At 43.2% G+C, this 24,484-nt stretch overlaps 1 protein-coding gene across 6 annotated transcripts in view; it reads right to left on the bottom strand.

The window, feature by feature from the left end:
* Positions 1-8,312: 8,312 nt before the first annotated feature.
* TNFRSF19 (TNF receptor superfamily member 19) overlaps positions 8,313-24,484 on the bottom strand; it is an 84,690-nt gene continuing 68,518 nt past the window's right edge. For 4 of the 6 annotated variants that reach the window (XM_036917416.2, XM_036917419.2, XM_036917413.2 and 1 more), the window contains exons 6-10: positions 20,467-20,631; positions 19,870-19,995; positions 16,131-16,233; positions 15,174-15,580; positions 8,313-11,109 (exon numbers count right to left, since the gene is read on the bottom strand). In XM_036917416.2, the coding sequence (XP_036773311.2) occupies positions 15,199-15,580; positions 16,131-16,233; positions 19,870-19,995; positions 20,467-20,631 (776 nt within the window). In that variant the 3' untranslated portion in view covers positions 8,313-11,109; positions 15,174-15,198. The other 2 variants (XM_036917414.2, XM_057490239.1) reach the window with 2 other exon arrangements.

Consider the following 24,484-nt stretch of genomic DNA (forward strand, 5'->3'; position numbering starts at 1 on the left):
GTAATGTCTCTTCAAAGATAAACATTTTGGGACCACTTAGCAGGTGTGCATCCCCAGCCCTTTGTCTCTCAACTGCCTATAAAACCCCTAGACAAAGCACCACCCCGGGGCTCTCTTGTCCCCTCCTGGCCTGAGCCTGGAGCTCTGTCCTCTCACTTTCTCTCTAAATAAAAGCCTCTCACTTGCTCTCCTGAAAAAAAGAAAATTAGAAGTAAATATGTCAAGAGCCAAGGGGAGGCCCTGGAAGCCAACAACTCAATAAACCACACAGTTGCCTGACTTCATTCAATCATTTGTTCAGCAAACATTGAAGCATTATCACAAGCCATGTAATGTTCCAGTCTGCTAGAATTTAATGTAAATAAGACACAAGATTCTCCTCTTTTTGGAACATAGTCATTATACTGGGATAATAAGTGCTGAGCGTTAGCAGGGAAGTGAATTAGGTGATGGGCGTGGAGCAGGGGAGCGTGCATTTTTAGGTAAGGGTGGTCAGGGACCTGAGCGGAAGTCCTTGGCTGAGACTGAATCAGCTCCTTGGTCCGAGGGAAGAATACGGGCAGACGCTCCGGTGTGGGAGAGCAGGGAGCCGCGCGGGCAGCAGTGTGAAGGGGCTGAAAGGTGGGCAGGGAGTGATCAGGAGGGACTGGGAAGGCCCGGATAAAGGGTTTGTAATGTATTCTGAGAACTGTGGGGACTCAGCACATCTGAGAGTCAATCCATTCATGCAACAAATGTAGATAAATATATTTTTGTTGATACATTTATATATAATAAGTGCATATTATATGAAACAGGGTCAATATATTATAATTTCATATTTATACCTAATTAATGATTTTGGTTGATAGATAATAATTAAATCAAAGTTCATATATAATAATAAATAGTGGGTGATTAAATATATTCCAGGCTAGAAATATAAAAACAGAAAGACAAAATTCCTTAAAGTTCATATATAATAATAAATAGTGGGTGATTACATATATTCCAGGATAGAAATATAAAAACGGAAAAACAAAATTCCTTTCTTGCAGCTTCATGAGAAGAAAGGCATGTGCACGAAAAACCGTGGCATAATATAACAATAGCTAAAATAAAGATATAACAGTGGAAGTTGTAGGGGAAAGGATATTTTAAACTGTGCAGAGTTTAAGGAAGACTTCACAGAGGGATTGGTCGGTGATTTGAGACTCCGGGAGGCCAGGAGGTGCGAGCCTGGGTGATGCCTGGGGAACCAGCAGATGCCGGGCCAGGCCTGGAGGGAGCAGGGTGCGGCAGGAAGCTCAGCCTCCTTAGCTGGGGGGTGGGACCCAGAGGGAACTGGGATGAACAGGAGACGGAGGAGGTGCTCAGCTGCTGGTGAACCTGGGCCTGGTCATGCAGAGCCTCCACTGTCCACTAAGGAGTCCGGACCTGACACTGTGAGAAGAGAGTGGAGGTGTGTGGTCACGCTAGAGAGGCCAAGGGCGGTGGCAGTGTGGAACTCAAATCCCCTCTAATAACTGAAAAGAGGAAATAAGGGTGCAATTCAGCCTGGGGTAGGAGGAAGGTCACTGGATTTGTAGCCAGGAGACCAAGGATGAAGTTGAGATTCTCTAAGTCCATATATCAACATTTGCAAAATGACATGGTTCACGGCCCAATGTGTAGAACAGGGCCAAAGTCCATCTGCCATGTACCACACAGGCATCCCCGCATTCCCTGGACAGCCTCCCCAGAACTCTGGGGCTCCATGGATCACTGTGCTAAAACTGCTGGACCGGACAACTGCTAACATTCTTGCCTGCTCTGTCCCTGGACTGTAAGGTGAAACCAGGGGTCTCTGCTCTGTTGTGGCAATGCTATGCCTTCATTCCTCACAAATAAGGTCATGCAATCCAGAATCTTCTCTCATTTCACTCAGTGTGCAAAGTCACTCCTTAACCGCATTGCTTGGCAGAAAGATCATTGCCCACAGAGCCAGAAATTCACGGTTTAAATCCCTGTTCTACCATTTACTGACTGAAAACCTTTTACCAGGTTTTCTACCACTTCCTGTCATTTACTGACTTTAGAGCTGGTTATTGAATCTCTGGATCTTCATTTCTTCATCTATAAGGTTAACCTAGTAACACCAGTGAGGGCAGGTGTGAAGATCTAATGAAATAATGGATGTAAAATGCTCAGTTGAGTTGTTTTCAATTGTTACATAGTATTATCAGCAGATCCCCAAGTGAAGAATCTAGTTTTGAGTGTAGTCATCCTTTCTGATAGAAATGTCCAGTGCACAAGGTCTGGCTGTTAAATATTGACATTTTTTTAGACAAACAATCTTTGAATATCCAGATAAACATCATTAACTTAAAAGATGACTCTTAGTTGGGCAATTCATCACTGATAAAGTTGTTACTACATAAGACTTCTTAGAAGTGTATCTTTTGGGGCTGTCTCCAAAGCTGGTATATCCTTGGTGGTTGAATAAACTATTCATTGGATTGACTTTAGGGAAAAACCAATAATTGTGCTCATAAAGCTGTCTGCATAGGTTGTGAGTATAGGGGCAGATCAAGGTGGGTTAGCTCCAATGTGTTTAAAATGGGGAGCCTTTTTTGCCATGATCTTGTTTTCTTGAGTGGCACATTCTACTGTAGGTTTTACCTTATGATTTTTCTGAAATTCAGGCTCCTGGCTTACACCAGCAAAAATCTTCTCATTTGTTTGAAGAAGTGTGGAAGCTGACAACTGCATGGGTTTGCTTGTGAAATGGCAAGGCCAGCAAGAGAAATGGCACCCCTAGGACCCCGAGTCCCAGGGTTAGAGAGCAATACAGAACTTGCATTTAGAATGAAGACAAGGTTCCCCAGAAGTGACTTATACGATTACATAGGTGAGGTAGGCTTTTGGGGAAGAGAGAAGTTGCACTTGCAGAAATTTTGCTTTAGGTCTTAGAGGACAAGTTCTTGCTGAAGTCTTGAAAACGATGTTTAGGAACCACAGGAGGCAGAGGTTCTTTCTCTGGTTCTGTCTCAGTCACTGGAAAACCTCAGGCTCTTTCTGTGCATCACCCTTTACAGTAATGTAATTCCCACTTCCTGGACTGCTGAAGAGACTAACTGAAATCATGCTCATGGGCTGTTTTGCACGTCTGATAACAAAGGCTAATAGTGTGTTTTAATGCAAAGTCGTGCCTCAGAATCATTTCGGCCATTCTAGAACAAACAGAACCACGGCTTTCTTTCTCTTATTCTCCCGTAACTAATATCTAGTTACCACATCACAGCAACTAGCACCAAACTGGTCCCTTAACAGAGGATTTCATCTTTGGTGAGAGGCGAAGTCCACACAGGGAAGTATGGAGACCGGAGGGTTAAGACCTCAAAGGGAATTATCAGACAGGAGGAGAGGGAAAGGGGGCCGGGCACGAAGGGAGCCGTGTCCGAAGGAAAAGACAAGACGCTCCGATAATTTCAGAGCGACTGAGCAATGACTTCTAGGGGATGGAACTTGGGAATTTAAGAACTTTGAGCCCCTTGAGATTCTACTGGTCTGCCCAATAGAGAACACTTCACTCATGCTGACAAGCTTTGGTCACTGGTGTGTTTGTAGATGACATATATACGACATGTGTATATGTGTGCGTGTGTGTATATATATATATATATATGCACGAACGCACACGTCGAAAGAAAGAGTGGCAGTTTTATTTTAAGGAATTAGTTCAAGAGATTGTATGGGCTGGCAAGTCTGAAGTCTGAAGATAGGCAGTGGGCTGGAGACCTAGGGAAGAGCTGATAACTTGCAGCTTGAGTTGAAGGTAGATTGGAGGCAGAACTCCTTCTTCCTTATGGAGCCTTAGTCTTTACTTTTAAGGCCCTCAACTGATTGGATGAGGCCCACTACATTATGGAGGGTGATATGTTTTACTCCAAGTCTACTCATTTAAATGTCAATCTCATCTTAAAAGACCTGCACAGCAACATCGAGACAGGTGATTGACCCGATACCTGGACGCCATAGCCCACCGACGACGACACACAGAGTTAACCACCACACTCCCCTACACAATATCTAACCGGGATCCACTCAGAGTAACCTCGAATCCAGAGTTGTGGGAGTTGACTGGTTTGTAAACTGAGAGGAAAGGACATTCTCCGAAGAAGCCTCAACTGGGACCTGGCCTTCCACTATTTCCTCATCAGACTTGTATTTCAGGAAAGGACATTGGCTAAGGTGCCCTCGTGATCGGGTTTGACAGCCAAGCTCAAGTGTGCAGATCGATTAAATGTGAGATTCCACAAAGGAATACAAAGTCCGCCATCGGTATGACTTGAATGCAAACTCTCCTAGTTTCATTTCATGTGAAGCTAACCAGGGCTGTCAGACTACAGAGGTGGCAGCCTCCACAGTTACTGGAACCTGTGTTGGTGGAAGGCTGGAGACCAAGATTCTAGGTTACATGGTGAGGGACACGAGGGGAAGGAGAAAGCAGTAACTGAAGGAGGAAAAGTTTCCTCTCTGTGAGTACTGCTTCCGCTCTTCCCTCCCCACCTTAACCCCATACCTCCTAAATCTTGCATTTGAAAAAACACTGTAAATCCCACTCTGTGTATCAAGACCCAAAGCTAAGTTTTAGCGCCATCAGCATTGACAGGTTCATGCTACAGGAGGGCACCACCCTCCGGGAGCCATTATCACAGTAGCTGCTGCTTCTGATTCTAGGCCCTAGGGAGCACGTGGACGGCCCCTCCACCAGGAGAATGGGGCTCCTGGCAGGATTCTGGGGTTCTCTTGGTGACTCCTCCTTCAACCCAATGCTTGGGCTGTATCCTAGCTGGGTGCTTATTACCTCTCTGTGCACTTATTTGTGGTTAAAATATCTGAAAGGATCTGGGATGTGGCTTGCAGCTTTCCGTCTCTGCAGGGGCCTGAGGGCTGGGGAACAGCCAGGCAGTGGGGCTGCTGAACACCAGTCCTCGTGAGCAGAGGCACCGGAAGGTAAGGAAGCAGAAAGGCAATGTCACGACTGCGCAGTGTGCCCACCGGCCCCAAACCAGCAGCCAATCTTCTAGATTTTGTTGTGGGGAGGCTGCTCAGCTATACCAGGAGCAAACAGCAAGATCAACAGCATTGCTAAGGCAAAGGTAAGGGTCTGACAAAAGATGATCAGGCAAGAGGGTGGCTTTCAGGAGGAGGTGACTGGCTAAGATTTAGAAGGAGTGGGCAAGTACATCTCACCGTCAAGGCTAACTCAGACATGGTGGCTGGGTGCACAGGCTGAACTGTGACCCTGGACCCTGGACTCGGAGAGGGAAGCCGTGATTGGTGCGGGGTGCTGTGCATTGGCTCTGGGAGGGTGTGGCTGCCTGCAGTTTCTGAAGGACTTGGGTGGAATGTGGATTTGATGCCAGCAGGTGGTTCTTGTGGGTAAAATTGTAATATTTGCAGAATATCTCGCCTGGCTTTAGTGCATCTACATATCAATAGGCGTTCCTCAGGGGTGGAATAAGTTTATCTCCATATCAATAGGTAATTACCTGGGCCACGGAAGGCTTGTCTGGACCTGGGAGGTTAAGGGGAGGAGACTGGCTGGCTTGCTGGCTTCTTCCAGAGCTGAGGAGAAAGACAGCCCTGGACTGCAGTTTGTAAGCAATAAATGGGTTTTAAACTTTATTTTTCCCTTTGACTCATTTCAGTTTTAGAGGTATTTTGCCCTGGGATTTCCTTTCCCGGACTTACATTTGGTGAAGTCCTAAACATCTCTGTCATGTCCGGTACCTCTCGCCTTGACATCAGAAAGGGACCTGGGTGCCCTTGATGAACATGATCTCAGGCTCAGTATTTCCATGCCAGGGACAGACTGTCCACCTCTCCCTTGTACAGGGGCCATGTCCGCTCAATTACTGCAGTAATTCTGCTCTGCAGAGATGCCAAGTGACCTCATGTTGTAAATCTAAGCTTCAGAAAGATTAGAGATTTAGAGTTTTTGTCATGTCACCACTGTTTCAAGGCAGGCCAGTTCTCTCCAGGGTAAAGCTCAGAGCCCAGCAGAGCACACCTGACAGTGGAACTGAGGCTTCAGCTCCTCCACCCACCGCGGGCGGGCTCCTCCTGGGCCGTCAGCAGCCTCTGCGATCTTCCCGACTTCCCCACCGCGTCGTGCTCCCCGCGCCCCAGGGGATTTGCTCTTAGGTCTCTGCAATCAAGATGTGTCAAATACTTACAAGCTTTGTCCCTCCTATTTCCCAGTGTCTGTTTCAACCCTGGCATTGCATTTGGGACCAAGTACATCCTCTATACTAATAAATAAGATATATTCAGTGGACAAGTGAAGAGTTGACACAGGAAACCTCTTCTTGAATGGGTCTTCTGACAAGAATTCGGATTTTGTGTTGAGAGCCTCAGAGGAAACAGCTCTTATCTGCTTTATAGGGGTGGGGCTGCATGCCTCGTGCCTCGCAGTGGGACAGCCTACCTCCCAAACCTGCTAGTGAGGGGTTGCGGGTGCCCCTTCTGTGGGTTTTCTTTACTGTAAACGGTCAACCCAGGTAAGGGAAATCCCTCTGCAGAGTTCTGCTGGCTAAATTCAACCCCACAAAACAGAAAGAACACAGCTATTTCTGGCTTAAGTAGGCATACCTAATGCCTCTAGAAATTTAGGTAAAAAGAATCATGACTTCACAGACTAATAATTGGAACCTGCTTCAGAAGCCCACCCAGGGTTCTGGGGAAAGTTGGTAACATTTTTAAAGTTCAAGTCTTTCAGAGAGGCTGTTTGGAAGCTGCCAAATGTAAATGCCCGTTGGTGGGTTATGAAAAGGGCCTGGCCCGGCCAGCTTGGTCTCTCCACAGTGGAAACCGTGTGATCCTCCTCTGGTTCACTGTGACAGCACCAACATACTGTGGCTATTGACTTGATGCAGTATAATTACATCTCTGGACTCACACACCAGGTTTCACTGAACTTTCTTAGGTATTATAGAAGATTTTGTAAATTCACAGACTGCTATTTAGTTTCAAGAAGACTGAAAGATAAATTCAAGCTGTATTTGCATGTATTATGGGGAGCTGAAAAGCTGAAAAATGGTTTTTAAAAATCAGACCATATCTTCCTAAGTTAAAATGGGACAAAGGGACAAACGCAGAATGAGTAGCAACTGCAAGGAATCCTTAGTAACAGTGGTCACATGGAAGTGGTTGTGACTGCAGATGATCCCAGGACTCATGAGCTTGGAGTTTCTTTTCTGAGAGTTGATGGTACCCGTGAGCTACCGATGTGCATGGACGTCGGAGACGTGCACGTGAGCCGAGGGGCCGGTATGTGGGTAGGTGTGGAAGGGGACAGAAGCTGATGTCTGTAACTCCGGGGGGAAAATCCCAGGGCAAAATACCTTTGAAACTGAAAACCTAAATCAGTCAAAGAAATAAAGTGGGACAAACCCGTTTCTTTCTTACAAGCAGTCCTCCTGTGTCTCTCTTGACGTGGTGGCAGAAGACAGAGCTCCACCCACCTCTCCAGCCCAGATAGGCCTTCCCTCGCCCTTGTAATTACCTATTGATATGGAGATGAGCTATTCTCTCCACCCCTTGGGAACACTGATTGACGTGGAGATGCACTAAGGCCAGGGGAGGGTTTCTGGAAGCGCTGCAGTTTTGCTTACATGTCATCGAACACCACAGACTACCCAGTGAAAGATACGGCCACTCTAAACTAGCCCATCGTTTTCCAGGAAGATTAAAGTCCTCTCCTAAAATCTAATAGTAACTTTAAAAGCTTTATGGAGGGGAAGGAAGAGAAGGAGGAATGGGATTGAGAAGGAAGGGAGGTAAGCAGCTGGGAGGGAAAGCAGAAAGGCACCAGGACCAGAGCTGCCCTGTGCAAGCTCCTCCCTCCCCTGAGCAAGCTCCTCCCTCCCCTGAGCAAGCTCCTCCCTCCCCTGAGCAAGCTCCTCCCTCCTCTGTGCAAGCTCCTCCCTCCCCTGGACCATCCTCCGCAGGACAGCGCCACTGACCTCCACAGAAGGAATATAAAACTTCTCTATCGGTCGGTCCCTCTTCATGTCATAAAACGAAGGGGAAAAAAAAGAGATCATAATAAAATCTTGATACCAAAGCTTCTCAAGTAACTCAGAGCATTTTTCAGTAGCTTGATATGCCTGTGAAATATGACCAGGTCACTCGTGAGGATTTCCAAATCGCCCTCATAAAGTCTGAGGGGCCAGAGAGAGTTGTATGGGAAGGATCGGAACTTACAGAGACCTCTGCACGGAGGACAAGAGGGGAAAACACACCCTTACTCCCATCACCAGTCATTTCCCTAGTGCACATGGAAATAGGGACACCAGGGAACAATTTTATTTACAAGTTAAAAAAAAGATTACAAAACTGTTTGCATAAGAAAATGAAAATAACCAAATTTATGAATTCCAGTATGCAAAAATAGTAATGATGATATCCAAAGTGATTCAAACTGACTACCTGAAAGCAATGACAGTTTTTCTTTTCTTACTGGCACAGACAACAGTGCTTAACCTATGTAAGAGCAACATTAACATTTTATCTAAAGTAGAAAAATCTGTATTTGAAAAATATATTCCATATACACAAAATTAGAAAACCATGCCTTTATGTGGTTGCTCATTTTCCAAATCCTTGTCTCATTCCTGTCGATGAGTTTCCACAGCATTAAATGTCACCGTGGTTCACATTCCCAGTCCTGCGACGAGCTGATGACTGTTTCCAGGCACCAGCACCCCACACCTGAGTCCCTCTGAGTGCTGTCGGATATCCCAACGTGAAATGCAAATTGGAGTGTTTTTCTGAAGTGTTCACAAAGAGTATAGAATACAACATTTTTATGTTTCTGCATTTGGTGGTGGTAAAATGTCTTCATCTTGATAAAAATAACCCAGGATTCTGTAAATACAGTATCAAATGAAATTGGCTTTCAACCTTCAGTATTTCTCTGCTGATTGAAAGTGATGTTTCCAGATTTTTGGCCAAAGTCTCATTCTCATCTATCTAGCTTTTTCCAGCTAAGTGGTGGTCTTTGACGTTAATAAGGGTTCTACATATGGAAAATACATTCCGGTTATAAAAAGGAGCACAACCCCATCTACTTTGATCATCCCTTTGTCTTAACAGAAGTGGTCAGATTGCAAACAACGGCACACATATGTGCATCACGCGAAGCCCCTTGGGGAAACTGTAACTTGCATTTTCATGGACATCTTATGGTCAAATCCTAAATATTTCACAAGTTTCCTAAAGGCAATGCTCGTAGAGTTGATGAGTCCAAAGCTTAAAAGCAATCTAAGCAGGGGGGGAAAGAAAGAAAAAAATCAATCAGTTGTGACTGGGCACTAGCTAGACACAAAGGATTGCGGGTTACCATGAAACACTCTGATGTCCCATGTTGGTTAAAGGAACTGAGGTCATGAGAAGTACCAAACTCAGGCAAAAGAACCCATAGATATTGAAATCGAAGACTATGGGTAGAGAAACGTTCAGCCACAGGAAGAGGGCTCATTAGATTTACTGTCTTGCATAGAGAGAAAAGCACGGGAAAGTAAGTGAGAAGATAAAAATGTCCTATGAATGACAGATTTGTAATGTTCACTTTAAATGAGATAAAAGGCACTTTGGATGGGGCAAATCCTTTGGCAAAGTATTTTAGTGCACTCTGACACAATGATGTCTAAAGGTCTATTTCTTTTTAAGTGCAAATGTAACAGAGTTCATGGTACTCAGTTAAAACACAAAGGCCAGATCTGATCATGTGGGTTCAGGTAGGAAACAAATCCTGTTCAGTTAATTCCTCTCCAGGGCAAAAAGATTAAGAGCAAATGAGCTGCCTGAGCTGGGTTCATTTCTGTCTTAGCTCAAGAAACAATTCTAGTGGGTGTAGCGCATTAATAGAAGCGTCACACTTTTAGATCCAGCATCATCGGGCTAAGGTAGGAGATTAAAATACTAATGCAAGTTACACGAAGGGCAGGAACCCTGGAACGTCCTGGTCAAACCACACTATGAGTTACACCCTGGTCCCCTGAACACCGCCTACAAATCATGCTTTCCTTCTGGTTTTAAAACGTAGTGGAGTCTTCTAAGACTACTTAACTTGTGTTGCATTTCAGTAGTAGGGGAACCTGATACGCTGTCATTTTGAAAGCCCTTAGTATAAGACACAGGCCAAAGAATAAAGTCATTATCTTTATAAATAACCACTTTTCTATTTAAAAAAACTCTGGATCTTCTAAGCTCAGTAAGGGGGACAGAAGAAACAAATGCTTCCATTTCAACTGATTTTCAAAGAAATATGCTAACCTTTGTACAGACTCTCTAGGTAATGTGCATTGAGTGATTTTAACGGAGTGATGTGAGCCCACCACGTCCTCCCAGCTCCAGCAGGTGTTCATGGGACGTGGGCTGCGGTTAGAAGTGTCCATTCTGGAAAAGATCTGTGCTCCTCTCATTTCTAGTCAGGTCAGTTAACTTCACCTAATAAACCCAAATTCACACAGGCAGTATGAAACCAATTCTAACCTCTTAAGCTATTTAGTTTAGATGACGAAAAACGACCTTCATCAAATAGAAGCACTCATCTTTGAACCCATCCTATAGAAAAACTTCGGTAACTAATCTGACATTGACTTTTAGTAGGGTAATCGGCGAGATGAAATTATTTCTGGAAAGAAAATGTAAGTGAAAATTTATGCTCTGGGGTTTGCAGTCTTGTGAAACCACATTCACCATGAAAAGTCGCCAGAATGCCCTTCTGCTTCTTGTTATGTGCCCACAGTCTTGTAGGCTGCAAACTGGACCCATCAGCCTTTGAAGTCACGCCTGCGGCATAGAAGCTTCTTGTTTAGGAAAGACACAAAGTATCATGAGTGCCTGGAGTCTTTTCTTGTTATTCCTTGAGGTTTCAGCTTACAGCTGGTCTGGCTCAGAAGCAACTGGTTGAAAGGCTTAAAGCGCCATCAGTTTGGTTCAGATTTATTTTTTTTCCCCCAGAAGCCATGCAGGATCCAGACTGTGCTCAGTCTATAAGCCTCGGCGGAGGAGTGAGTGCCCTTGGGTTCCATTTGTACACTTCCATTGCAGAAAAAAGCAAGTCCTTTAAGCTTCCTAAAACAGCAACAGAAGGAAAGCTTTAAAAACAATACCTTTACAAATTAAAGGGGCTAACCTGTAATTGCAAAAAAATTATTGTGCTTGCTTTTACTAGTAATACGCATGAATTTAACAACCTATGAACAAGAAGCTCATTTAATGGTGTTCAAATATCCATGTGTCCATGTGCTCAGCATAAAGATTTCATGACAACTCATGGGCATTCAGTATTTGCAAATAGTGCTTAAAAGATAATGTGACCCACAATGATAAAACATATTAACAAATAATTCTTTTGCTGATTTTCAACCTCATTCAAACATTTGAAGCTAATTTCTGTGTTGCATCCCTTTAAAGATTTTAGGATCTTTTGGTCCTTCCTTTAAAAAAAACCAAAGATGGTTAATGGATAGGGCCATACGTAGTCTCTGAATTGAGAACTTCTGTTAAACTACTGGAGAAAGTTGAGATGTAGTTTGGGAATGAGATTTCCCCTACAGTGATGTTCCTGGAACACTCACACTTTTCATAAATACCCTCAGCAAAGTACAGCCCTTAGATTTGTCCTTATCACAAACGGGCAGCGACCTCACTTCAGGCAGGGACAAGGCATCAACAAACTGCACATTACTGTGAAAAACCTTCGTTTTTGGCAGTAATCTTTCATTAACATATTTACCACTAATTTGGCATTGGTGACATACTGGATATATTATGGAAAACAAGTTTTTCCTATCCTAGATCTAATAAGATTATCTGTCAATAGAAGCTTCTCAAGTATTCTTGATGATAAGAGATAGTTTTATCAGATATGTTAATTAATCAATATGATAATAACTACATTAACATTACTGTGGGAGGCAAATGATAATCATTTTGCCAATAAGGGAAAAAATAGAGTTTAATAGGTTGAGAAACCAAGACTCGGTTCATCTCGTATCCTTTCCACCATTCCTTCTATTATGTCAGGTTGACGTTTAAACTGTTGCTTAAAAAATACCACCAAAAAAAGCTTTTCCTGTAAGTAAACAGGCTGACTTCACTCTCCCAAATATCGTAGTTCTGTTCCCTTCTGGGGAGGTGTGCACAGGGAAACTGATTCAAATGGAGTCATACAAACTAGAGAAGGCTCTCTCACACCTATTTGCTTTTTCCTGAACTACACTGTCATCATCAGATTCTGGGTGGTCTTCAACCACCCACAAGAAAACTACTGTGTAAAAACACAGTTTCCGGAAACAAATGCGTCATGCGCTAGAAATCTGAGCCTCTCACCAAGTAAAGACAAAGCACTGTTGTGCACTGCACAATACATACAAGTGTTAAATCATCAAACTGTATGCCTTTACCTTATACAATATTATATGTTAGTTATATCTCAATAAAGCTAGAAAGAAAATGGGGAATAGAGTTTTAAAACCCTGAAAATACAAGTGAATGCTTGGGTAGGAATTTAAAGTTTCATTGAAAACAAAATAGAAGTAAATCACTTACATAAATAAAAGGGCGACTATGTTATATCTGCTCTCACACATCTCTCAAACAGAAATACTGTATGCTTTCCTGAATTATGAGTGAGCCCAGGCCAGGCAGCCGGGCTAACTGAACATGAACTCAAGAAACCAGAAGTCCTTTACTTTGGTTTATAGCTGCTGAGATCAAGTTATTTATGAGAAGTATGGGAAGTTATTTATGAGAAGTATGTTTTCTGTCTTGGAGAACTGGCCTGTTAGGGGGAGTCTGAATAGCTTTTTGGAATCTAATGGATTGAAGAAAACACAGAACTAATTGAGTTAAATATTCAGCCAACCCTCGTGATGAAGAGGTCCCATCTCCCAAAGATGTGCAGGGGTGGCTGCTGTCTACTTTCTTTGGGGACTAAATTTTAGTCAATTTTCACGCATTCAGTAAATAAAATCAAAGAGAAAGTGCCTTTCAGAATCTGTAAAAGATTCTCTCTTAAAATGGGCTCAAAATATTATTTGCTGTTGGTAATTACAGGGAGAAAACTGAAATGATTTACATTTTAACAATTTGTTTCCTGAATTCAGAATGTCTCATTTAGATTTACCAAAATTATCTAATAATTATAAGATAACACATCTTAGAAAGCTAATAAAAACTTTCTTTACTAAATTACATTGTACAACTTGAATAAACATTCTCATTCATTTTAGATGTAACTGTAACTTTCTTTTCAAAATAAAGGTGAAAGCATCTTTATGTAGATCACAATTACCCTGACAACTGTCCTTGAAAAGGAATTAATGTCATTATACACCAAACTTATATATTAAACTGTTTCACCTTCTACATTTTTACATTCATATAATGGTGATTGATAATCATGATTATCAACCCTACCCCCACATCACCAACAATGTTTAAACAGAAAAAGGTAGAGAATGAGTTGGTTCTGATATGAGGGCATGAAGATGTTTCATTCCTTTGTCTTAGAACTTACATCACAAAATTGGGGACAAGCTGCAAAATTAAGCTGAGTGGTAATTCTTTTTATTGACAACACTGAAAAACTGCAGCTCGTCATTGGTAACACAATCGGCTAGCTACTCAGACTTTGCCTGAACAGCAAATGTACAGGAAGATATAATAGATATTTGTGAAGTAACACAAGTTTATCATCAAAAGCAACTGACTTGCTATAAAAGAAACTTCAGGATCTTGTCATGAAAATATGATTCAGATTTAATTTTAAGACTTTAAAAATCTCTGCTGCCGTCTTGCCTCTGAAGGTTTGTGGACCAAAACCCATTCTTAAGACCTACACTCAACTTGCCTAACTCCTAAGTCTTTTCTTCATATCATGAAAGTTACAAAATTATGGGATGGCTCAACAGAAAAAGTGACTGAACAATCTTTCCCAGCTACAGAGGTATGTTTTGTACTCTTTTAAAGCTGCCTAATTTGTTCATTTCTCCTCCCTTTGCTTACCTCTTCTTTGTTTCCTTTATTTTGAGATAACATTTTAAGCCGACACATGTTTTCTGCATGGAATTCCCTATAAAATGTTTTTGTGGTTAAAAAACAAAACAAAACAACTACTGCTGCAGACTCAGATCAGTATTTAACCTTGTACTGTTCTTAGAAGGAACACACACCTCCTTTCGCCCTTTGACTTTAGGCTGTTTCTATTATCAGACATGGACGCAACGCCTCGCGGAAGGGGGAGCATGTTACGGAGCGTCCACAGGACGGGGGCCCTGCCCGGGGACAGGGAAGGCGGGAGCGGGAGCAATGTCTGTGCAGGGAGGGGTCTCGTGGGGCCCGGAGCCTTGCTCTCGCTGTGACTCTGCCCCTTCATCCTCAAGGTTGGCATCATGCTTCCAGAAGGATGCAGACCAACAACGTACATGCTTCCACTAAGGAAGTATTTATAAACAGTAAGTCACATTCAGCAAAGGCCACATCCTTGCCCAGTGGAGAAAGCGGGACAGCGCCCAGGTGTCCCTGAGGGCTTCTCCGCCTCCAGCACCCCTTCTCCTCGCCCTGCGCTCACCTCCTCCCCACAAACCGGATTTTAAACCCTTCCATCTGGAAGGTTCTTACGCTGTTTGGTTCCAGATCACAGCTGAGAATCAGTGTCCAGCCACAGATCAGTTGGTGGAGGCAGAATGATCTAGTAAACAACAATGAGAAGGGAGGGGAGGGAACGGAGTAGCTTGGGGGATCTAAATTCTCATTAGCTTGACAGTGAACTAAGTGCATTGAGTATTGGGTTAAGAAATCCCAGGGAAAATGCGGGCGAGGAACTGTTTACAAGATGCTCCCCAAGCTAGCCCCTCACTCTCAGTCAGCGACAGATCAGGCGGCGCTATGCTAAGTAGCTGGATTTATAAAGAAGAATAAAGACTGTAGCTACCCTTTACAGCCTTATAGATTAGCGTTAATTTTTTAAAAAAAGGACTCAAACTTAATTTAAAATATATCCTCCTATAACATGAAAGAAGCCATAAACAGTGGAAAACCCTCTGCATCAGGTTCCCCGACACCGAGAGGAGGGACTAGAGCTCCGTTCTGCGCAAGTCCCAGCCCCGGGCGCGCTGCAGCCGCGGCCTTACCCGGCGGGGCGGCGGAGGGGCAGGCTTAGGGGCGGGGCCGCCCCCGGGATCGGGCTGGCTTCTCGCTGCCAGCGTGCCCCGAGTGGGTGGGTACCGGCTCGGTCAGTGCGCTGCCCTGCCCAGGGAAGTCAGGGGTTTCTGTGACGTTTTCAGAATGAGCTCGCACGGGGAGGGTTGCACCATCCGAATCCGGAGCGCTGCGTGAATCCCAGGAGGCCAGGCTTTCACTTTCTGGACTGAGAGAATGAGCGTCTTCTCCAGCGAGCTCAGGACAGGAGCCGCAGGAAGAGCCGTCGTCGCCGGGGGGATTTTGCACCAGAGGCCAGGCGTCGGAGAACTCGCCGCACACGGACCGTGAGAGGGGACCGAAGCCAGCCGGCGCTGTCTCCCGGACGGGCCCCGCGTTTCTGCACACGTGTTCAAAAGGCTTTCAGTATTCCACAGGGAGGAAAAACACACTACAGAGCAACATTCCGGCTGTACCTTTAAGTGTTCTAGATGAAACGGCAATTTATTAAGTCAGAACTCTAGTGCTTCCTTTGTTATAAACGTGCTTCAATACAGTAAGTTCGATTGCCCCATTTACTTAAAACTGAATGTTTATACCTGCTTCTAATCAATATAGTCATACTTAATCCAATGTCTAAAACATGCAATTTCCCGGGTCTAACATTCTATGAGTTCATGGCATGTTAGAAATTACTGACAGATAACAGAAGTGTCACAAATCATGAGCATGAGACAAAACTAAAACAAATGGAGTATTAAATATAAAGAATGCTGCACTGGATATCAGTTACCCCAAGGGAGTTAGTTACCTAATTCCTGGCAAAGATTTGCCCCCTCAACTCCCAGAATGTCATTAATAATATTAAAAAAGTGATGCCCCCATAGTTTCACATGGAAGTTGGTAAATTAGTAGAATGCTTATTTGCACAAGGGAATACGCCCACTTACCTCTCCTGAAGGGCGGCCTGGGAGTGTGCCCCACAGCCAAGAGTCACGTGGCTGGTGCTACAGGCCTCGTCACAGCACAGGGACGGAATCAAGTGCACAGGCCCTAGGAAAGCCAGCAGAAGGGGAGGCCCAGTGCTTTTTTCTGGGAACTCTCTTTACTACCCGTTCAAGAAGGCTCTTGCAAATTTGGGCATTCTCCTTTGAGTGGCATTTTTGGGGTAAGGGGGCATGAGAGTTAATTTTTTTTCTCGTTATCTGTAACATATAAAATGACGAACCACTAAGAGGAGGTCCCTAGAGCCGTCAAATTCACGGGGACAGAGAGTCGAAGAGTGGCTGCCAGGAACTTGGAGAGGGCGGGAACGGGGAGTTGTTTCATGGGGACAGTTTCGTTTGGGAAGGTGAGAAAGTTCTAGAGATGGACAGTGCTGATGGCTGCACAACAGTGTGAATGGGCTTCATGGCACTGAACTGTGCACTGAAAAGTGGTTAAAATGGGAAACCTTGTGTTATGTATATTTTACCACAATAAAAATCATGATGAAAAGTAATAATGTAGTCTGTGTGAGGGCATGTGAAACGGGACTCTCAGGTACTGTGGTAACAGCAGAAATAGTACAACAGTTCACTGGGTGTTGCAGCAATAGAAGAGTCACATAAAAGGGTTGGAACCCTTTCACGCAGCGTGCACATGCACACACACACTTTTTCCTTTTACTGCCAGGAATGTACCTTAAGGAATAACTAGTTATGTGCACATAGCTTTACAAACCATTAAGTTCACTGAAGCAGTGGGCATTTTTGGTCATGCAGGTAATACAAGTTTATTGACAAAAATTAAAATAAGATTAGATAAGAAATTTCAAAATAAATCTTCCCTAATCCTATAAACTGGAAATTAACACTGTCAGCATTCGGTAAAAGGCCTTCTAGAATTCTCTCTCTCTATATATATACACATTTAGTTCTGATTTTATAAAACCATAAACATACTAGGCTTAAGGACAAATATAAACGCATACATACATAGAGAGAAGACAACATGAAGAAATTATGTATTTACATATGCATATGTTTTGGTGGGTATCCAAAGTTTCCATGAGGAATTATCTCTTTACTTCTATAAAGGGGAAAAGAAGTTAGGAAACTACTATTTCCCTTTTTAAAAATGAATGTTAAATATTGGGACGCATTATAAACCAGTGTTCAGCGGGATGGCCGGCCAGCGTGCTTTCATCTAAGTGTCTCAGAGCAGCTCCCCTGCGGTGCCCTCTGCGTACACACAGCCCTGCGGTCATGGGCGTCTCGCCCGTCACTACCACCAGTTAACCCGACAAACGTGCCATGCTCACGGTGGGACACTTCAAAATTATTTTAAAAGCAAAGGCTCTGCCGTTCTTTGTAGAAATGCCTGGTTCTAGGGCTTAAGCAGGGAAGTACAGATGAGTCCGGAACTTCTTCTTGTGCCAAAATTAATAAAGTGCTGAAAGAGTAATGGGGACATGTTAAAATGACGCCTAAGCCAGCCTGAAGGCCAGACCTTGGAAAGTTTGAGCATCAACATCATGACAGCAGAGGACTGTGACCTACTGAACAGGGGCCCTTGAGCCCACACTAATTAAAGTAACTCAGTGGAGAAGAAGGGGAAGTTTGTTTCTTATCTTAGGAAGCTAATTAATGTAGGGAGGATGATGGACCTAGAGAACCAGTGTTTGTCAAGCGCCAGTGATGCCTGACTCAGGGAAGACTGATACCCCCCAGAGGGCAGCAGTTTGGAAGGTAATGGGGGTATTTACATAGCCTCCAAGAGTCTCCCACATGTATTCATTAATTACAGAGAAAACAGAGAGAAAATTGGCAGACATCACCTTAACAAAGTTCTTGAGTTAACTAGGCCAGGAGTGGACAGGTGGACGCGCTGTGCCTCCTGACATGAGGCACTGCAAAGGACATGGCGTCGCCTCTGTGGCTTTTCTAAACCCAGTAATAAAGAGCCATCAGACAAACCCAGACAGAGGGTCATGCTACAAAATGACTGGCCTGTGCTCACCACCAATACTAATGTCGCAAAATGCAAAGAAAGATTAAGAACTATTACACCTGAAAAGAGAATAAAGAGATTTGACAACTAAATGGAACAGTATTACCTGGGATTTTCTTTAACTATATAGGATATTATTGGGACAATTCACAAAATCTGCATATGCTCTGTAGATTATAGAACAACACCAAGTTACTGCTAATTTCCTGATTTTAACAATTGTGCTGTTGTGTAAGAGGATGTTCCTGTTCTTAGGAAAGAAACACTGAAATATTAAGGGGAAAATGGACATCATATCTGCAACTGATTTTTAAATGGAAGTGAAAAAAATATATACATCTCCACCATACTTAGAAATAAAAATGATACAGCAAATATATGGACATGAGATAAAATGTTGATATTTGGGGACCCTGGTTAAAGGGTCTGAGGGACTTCTTTGTCCTATTCTTTCAACATTTTCGTGAGTCTGAAATTACATTAAAAAGTTAAAGGAAAGTAAGGTGCTGCATTGAGGAAGAAGTGACTTGAAGAAGCTCTATGAACCTGGGCATTAGCCTGGAGGGACCCCTTCCCACCTTGGGACTCTGCTAGGAAGAAGTGCCCCAAGGCCACCTGTGTATTTCATCTTTGTTTTCAGACAGAGATAAGATGAGGCAGACTGTGCAGGAAGCTGTGTTTTATTACATGTCAGACTTGGGTTCCTCTCTCAAGAAATTATTCCTGCTCACTCTGATTCTAGAAGCGGTGCACTGCACTTGGAGCACTTTGGGTCAAGCAGTTACCATCAGTAGCTGTCTAAGAGTCTGTTATCTATGCAAAGACAAAACAGACCCTCACACACCATGTGAAATCCTGTTATTTTATTCTTAGCCCATTCCGAAAAGAGGAGACAGCAATGATCAGTAGAAAACTAATGATGCTGAAAACTTCTTGTTCCACATTAGATTGAAAACCTGAATCCTGCCAGTTTCTTGGGAAGGGCGATCAGACAGTTCCAAGACGGTGAGTCGGTCTATTCGGGAGACATTTAACGTAGAACAAAAAAGGGTCCCAAGGGACCCAATGACGCCATTAGTATTGCCCCCAAGAGTGCTAAGAGAAGTGGGGGGGAGGGCAGGGCAGACTTCCAGGGGGGCGCTTCCCCCCACTATGGTGGTGGGGACAGGAGCAGGAAGGGAAGGGGACTATGTGTTGATGAATATAAATACATGGCAGGGAAAAGTTGGTACCTTTGCTCGTTTTTGCCCACGTTAGAGACCCATTTCCACTGGAATGACCTCCCTAAACTTTCGTTTTTGTCAGTAGTCTCAGAGGCAATTATGGTCTGCCACAGATCTCCCTCTACTCTCTGCTTGAGGAAATCCAAGAAGACATTAAAATAGACACATTAACGTTCAGTTTGAATCCACCAGACAAGAAAGGATACAAACTCCTACTCAACCGAAGGTTGATATTATTTCAAATGGACTGACCCAAAACTATAATGGCAAACTTGCTTAAAAAGTTGCTGACAAATTCTAGGACTTTAATGAGATGCTTATTTTCTTTTGAATACTTAAGGGCCTCAAAACATCCAAACCACGGGGGACAGTGGAGAAAAACCAACAAGATAAGCTTTATCGAGGAAACCAGGCAGAGCGACCTCCCCTGGTCAGCTGCCCGGCCCCCCTGGCGGCCCGCGGCCAGCCGGCTTACCGCAGGGCTGCGCCGAGTCCTGGTGGCACTGGCAGCACGCTCTGGAGGCAGGCTCGCCGAGCCGGGGTCTGTCCAAGCACGACAGCTCAGAACCGTTGTACCGAATGTCCGGGCCTCGCAGGGACCCTGCAGGAGGGGTGAGAAGGCCATCAGTGGGGACTGTTTCCTCTATAAAGGAGCCCTTCAACTTCACAAGCACACTGTACTGTGCTAGCTTTTGTATTTTTAAAGAAAAAAATGGCATCATTCACATTTAAAAATATTTCTTCTTAAGCAGAGGCACAAATATGAAATAATCTGTCAAGAAGGCTCAAAATGTAGAGTTATGCTGCCAGGAATAAGAACGATGTTTATTTTTGCCTAGTGGCAGGGGGACACCCTTGCCTTTTCCACGTCCGCCTAAAGGACCGTGTGGCTGCCGGGTGCCTTTCCGGGCCGAGACGGCAGCGAGGGCTGCCTTCCCGTGCATCTGTCCCTTCGGCCGCTCCCCGGGTCTCATCTCTTCAAGTCTCACTCCCTTGTCACTCACTCACAGGACAGTGAGGATCAAACTCACTTCACCAAAATGCTGAGAAACAGAAAGGGCTCAAAACTTACAGCTGGGTTTTTTCTCCATAAACTGCCTCTTACAATAGATGACGCAGAGAATGAGCAGAGCCAGCAGGACAGTGGCCAGGGCGCTGCAGATGACAGCGGCCAGAGCTGCGTCCCGGGGGCTGGAGGCCATGGACGGGATCCTCACGAGGTTGACCTTGCTGGTACCTGGAAGCCACAGGATGGAATCAGCACGCTCTCAGCGACCCGAGGGCCTCGGTGCTGGCCCCGAACCTGGTGGCCGCCTTTGGTAATGGCCTTCGTGCAAAATAAATGAAACTCCAGAAAACCAGGGGGTGGTATTTTAAGATGGCTCAAGCACTCTCTCCTCTTAGAAGATTTCTTTAATATTACACCTCCACCCTGCACCCCAATATGTACAGAGGTACCACCCCTCTGTCCCTACACACTCTGTTGCAGGAATGTGCTTTTCGGCCCATTTAGACCAGGACTGTTTGCGAGCTGGAATCTGCCATCTTTCCTTCTGTCTCCCAGTACTTGGCATACTGTTTGCATTTTAAAGCAGACGATCTAAGGTTTGCCTTTGAGCAAGTGTTGGGAAAAACCAGGAGTGGGATCATTCATGACCTTACAGTCCACCCCCAATTCCTCAGACAGTAAACATTTTTAAATACTTTAGCTGTTAAATTTCTAACAAACATCTAAGTTTTGGGGAAAAAAACCAATACTGTTGTTATTCTATGGAGAGGCGGGCATAGTAATGTGTTAAGAAAGTGTCAAGAAAAAGAGGTGGGCCCCCATCCTGCTCTGTTTGGGGCTGTCAGCTCCTTAGCACTGTTCAGGGGTGCCTCCCTACCCCCATCACTGAGGGTCACTCCAGACCCTCTGATAGAAGGGGAATGTGCATCCCTCATGTAATTGTAAGTTGTCTTGAAACCACTTTAAAAAAGAAATGCAAAATGTATCTATTTTCCTTGACCTATTATATCTTTAAATGTTATATTTTGACAGGTGTTCAATATAAAAGTTGTTAATGACATATTTTGCATTCTCTATTTTGTACACAAATTTCAAAGTCCAATGTGGTTTCACAATGACAGCACCATCTTATTTTGGACTAACCATATTTCAAGTGCTTATTAGCCACACATGGCTAACGGCTAGGATAACGAACATGACAACTCTAGGATGAAGGGTTTGTGTCTACATTTGTGGGACACGGCACCTAAATGCAAGCAATTCATCACTGTACCTTCTTCTTGTTCCTGGCTGCAAATTCCCAAGACCCTACCCCGAGACTAGTTTCCACTGTATAAAACTTGGGGCTAGACCGGAAGATGACTGGTTAGCCAGAGACGGGTAAGATTCCTCAAGGGAGGAACAACCTAAGACAGGCACAGTCGCAGGGGGCCATCTGGTGAGAAAACGGGGAGCAGCAGAGGTGAGGCTTAGAACCTCACCCCCCCGTTCTGAGAGAAATCTTCTGCACACATGGATGTTTATTGCCCTCGTCTAGCTCGGATTAACACATAGTCTACAGGCACACACCTGATCATCTACATTTGCTCTCTTACAACACTAAACTATGTTTTCTACCTTTATCTCGTATCTACCTACCACTTCAGCATTTTATTAAAAATAATAATAATAGAGAAATGTGGTATCCACATATAAATCAAGTTTAAAAATCAAATGAATATTCATATTTGAACTGTGTATAGTTCATAATGCATGAACAAAACCGAAAGCTTCTGTGATGACTGCCCTTGCACTGTTCACCATGTAACTTATTCACTATGTAAGAATTTGTTCTCCATGTAAGAATTTGTTCATTATGCATCAGAAGATCGGAGACTGACGAAAATTAGGCTTGGGGTGGATTAATGATTGTGCATTGAGTATTGACCCCCCTATACAGAAATTTATTGTGGTTAACAACTATTTGATCAATAAATATGAGAGATGCCCTCACAAAAAAAATATATATATATATATATAAACACACTTCCAATTGTAAAATAAATAAGTAACCGGGATGTAATGTATAGCATAAGGAATATAGTCAAAATATTGTAACAACTTGGTATGGTGATAGCTGGTACCCAGAATTATCATGTATATAAATGTTGAGTCGCTGTGTTGTACACCTGAAACTAATGTAATGTAATACTGTTGTCAATTACCCTTCAATAAAAAAATAAAAAATAAAAAATAAAAAACCTAACAACACAGGTAAATACTAGTAAGAGGAATAAAAAAACATTGGTCCTCATTTTATCTACCTATTAATAAATGGCTTATTGTAATTATATTAAAAAATAATAATAATAATAATTAAGTTTTTATAGAAAACAAAAAAAAAACTTGGGGCTAGAACCAGAGAGAAACTTTCGGGTTAATAACATTGAATCAAATAGGATAGCAAGAGCGATCATCTTAGCACATTTTGAGTCTTGGTATTTCTAGGCTCAATGATTCTGGGCCACACTGATGAAAGTTTCTTATTGCCACCAGGAAAGGCCCGTAACCCTTGGGTGTGGACGAATAGGAATCATAACCCAATCATCCACTTTAAAGGATATTAATTCATAAGCATGTTTAATATTCATAGAAGTATTTCATCACATGGCTAAGCAGAAAACTATAATAATCACATATTAAATGTTTAACATACAGGAAGTTAAACAAATTACACTCCTGACCTGACGGAGATCACATCTAAGTCTGAAATAGCCTCTGTTAGTGGACAAATTCACAGGAGGGTGTAAGGACACAGGCACAGCTGTACAAACACTGACAGATAAATCACTGAATAAGAATTTATATCCTATGCAAGTGAAATAGTAGGTTGCATTGAAAAGGAAACGACTTGGGAAATTTATCACTTATTGACCAAATGGTGGAGTTGCAGAAAACTGCCATCTCCTTCATGTTGGTGAGAAAGGTGCTTACTTCAGTGTGAGATCAGGTACCTTAGCTGAAACTTTCCATCAAATAGTAGCCATCAAATTGAGACCTAATACATGATTTGAGTTGAGTTCCTATGTTCTAACATTAAGTTAATCTTATCAGTTCACATATTATTGGATATTCAGGAAAACCCTAGTAGAGTGGGGATTTCGATTTAAGGTAGGATCATGATGAGAATCCTTTAACCTCTTATTGTTTAAAGTCTTTCTAGAATGTATTAGTCAACTTATTTGCCTTAATATGAAAAGAACTCTAACTTATAAACCAGCTAAAATACTCCCCTACAGGGATTTAATTTTTAATTTGGTGCTGTGTGCTTCAGGATTTATGTTCCCCAAGATGATCATAAAAGTCTTATTCATACATGGCTTTCCTCAGTAGGGTATGAATACTGTAATTTCTAGGATATAGAGTTGCCATAATATCATCAATTTAAAGAAAAGTACACTCAAATTAGCCCTTATACATTTCCCAAGCAGTAGCATCTTAAGAGTAACAAGAAAGATACAGTAGTTCCACCTCTCAATTTTTGACACCTTTATAAGAAAAGTTATCTTGTTAATTCAAACAGCCCCTCAGAGAGGTCTCTGAAAACCCCATTTCTGATTCTTGTTTCTATGTGCAAGTTTATGACAACACTCACAGCAAATAATCTTTCTTTATGGGAAATGGATTGATAATCTTTAGGGTGACTGGCGTGGACTGCAGTGTACACATAAATCTGGAAGCTACGGGAGGTGGGCTGAAGAGCATCTGATGTTTCCAACAACCTCAGAAACACGTTCATATAAGTTCCTGTGAAAAGCCTATTTTCTTATCATTCTTCTTGACTTGAGCAGTTTTAAAAAAGGGTGGTGGGAGGTTGGTAGTAGCTCTAAGAAGTAGTTTCTACTCTGTAAGTTCTGGTTTACTGAGAGGTTGCTGAGAATTCCTCAGAAAAGGACTGGTCCACTACAAACTAAGAAGTATTGTTTTGCTGACCTGTGGCTGCTGTAGTGTAACTGAGGTTCTTTCCACCCACATGCCTTGACCACACTCCGTGTCCAGAGTTCACCGAGCACACTGAATGCCTGCAAGGAATTTGCCCCAT

The sequence above is a fragment of the Manis pentadactyla genome, chromosome 2, assembly GCF_030020395.1.
Source record: "Manis pentadactyla isolate mManPen7 chromosome 2, mManPen7.hap1, whole genome shotgun sequence".
Classification (NCBI taxonomy): domain Eukaryota; kingdom Metazoa; phylum Chordata; class Mammalia; order Pholidota; family Manidae; genus Manis; species Manis pentadactyla.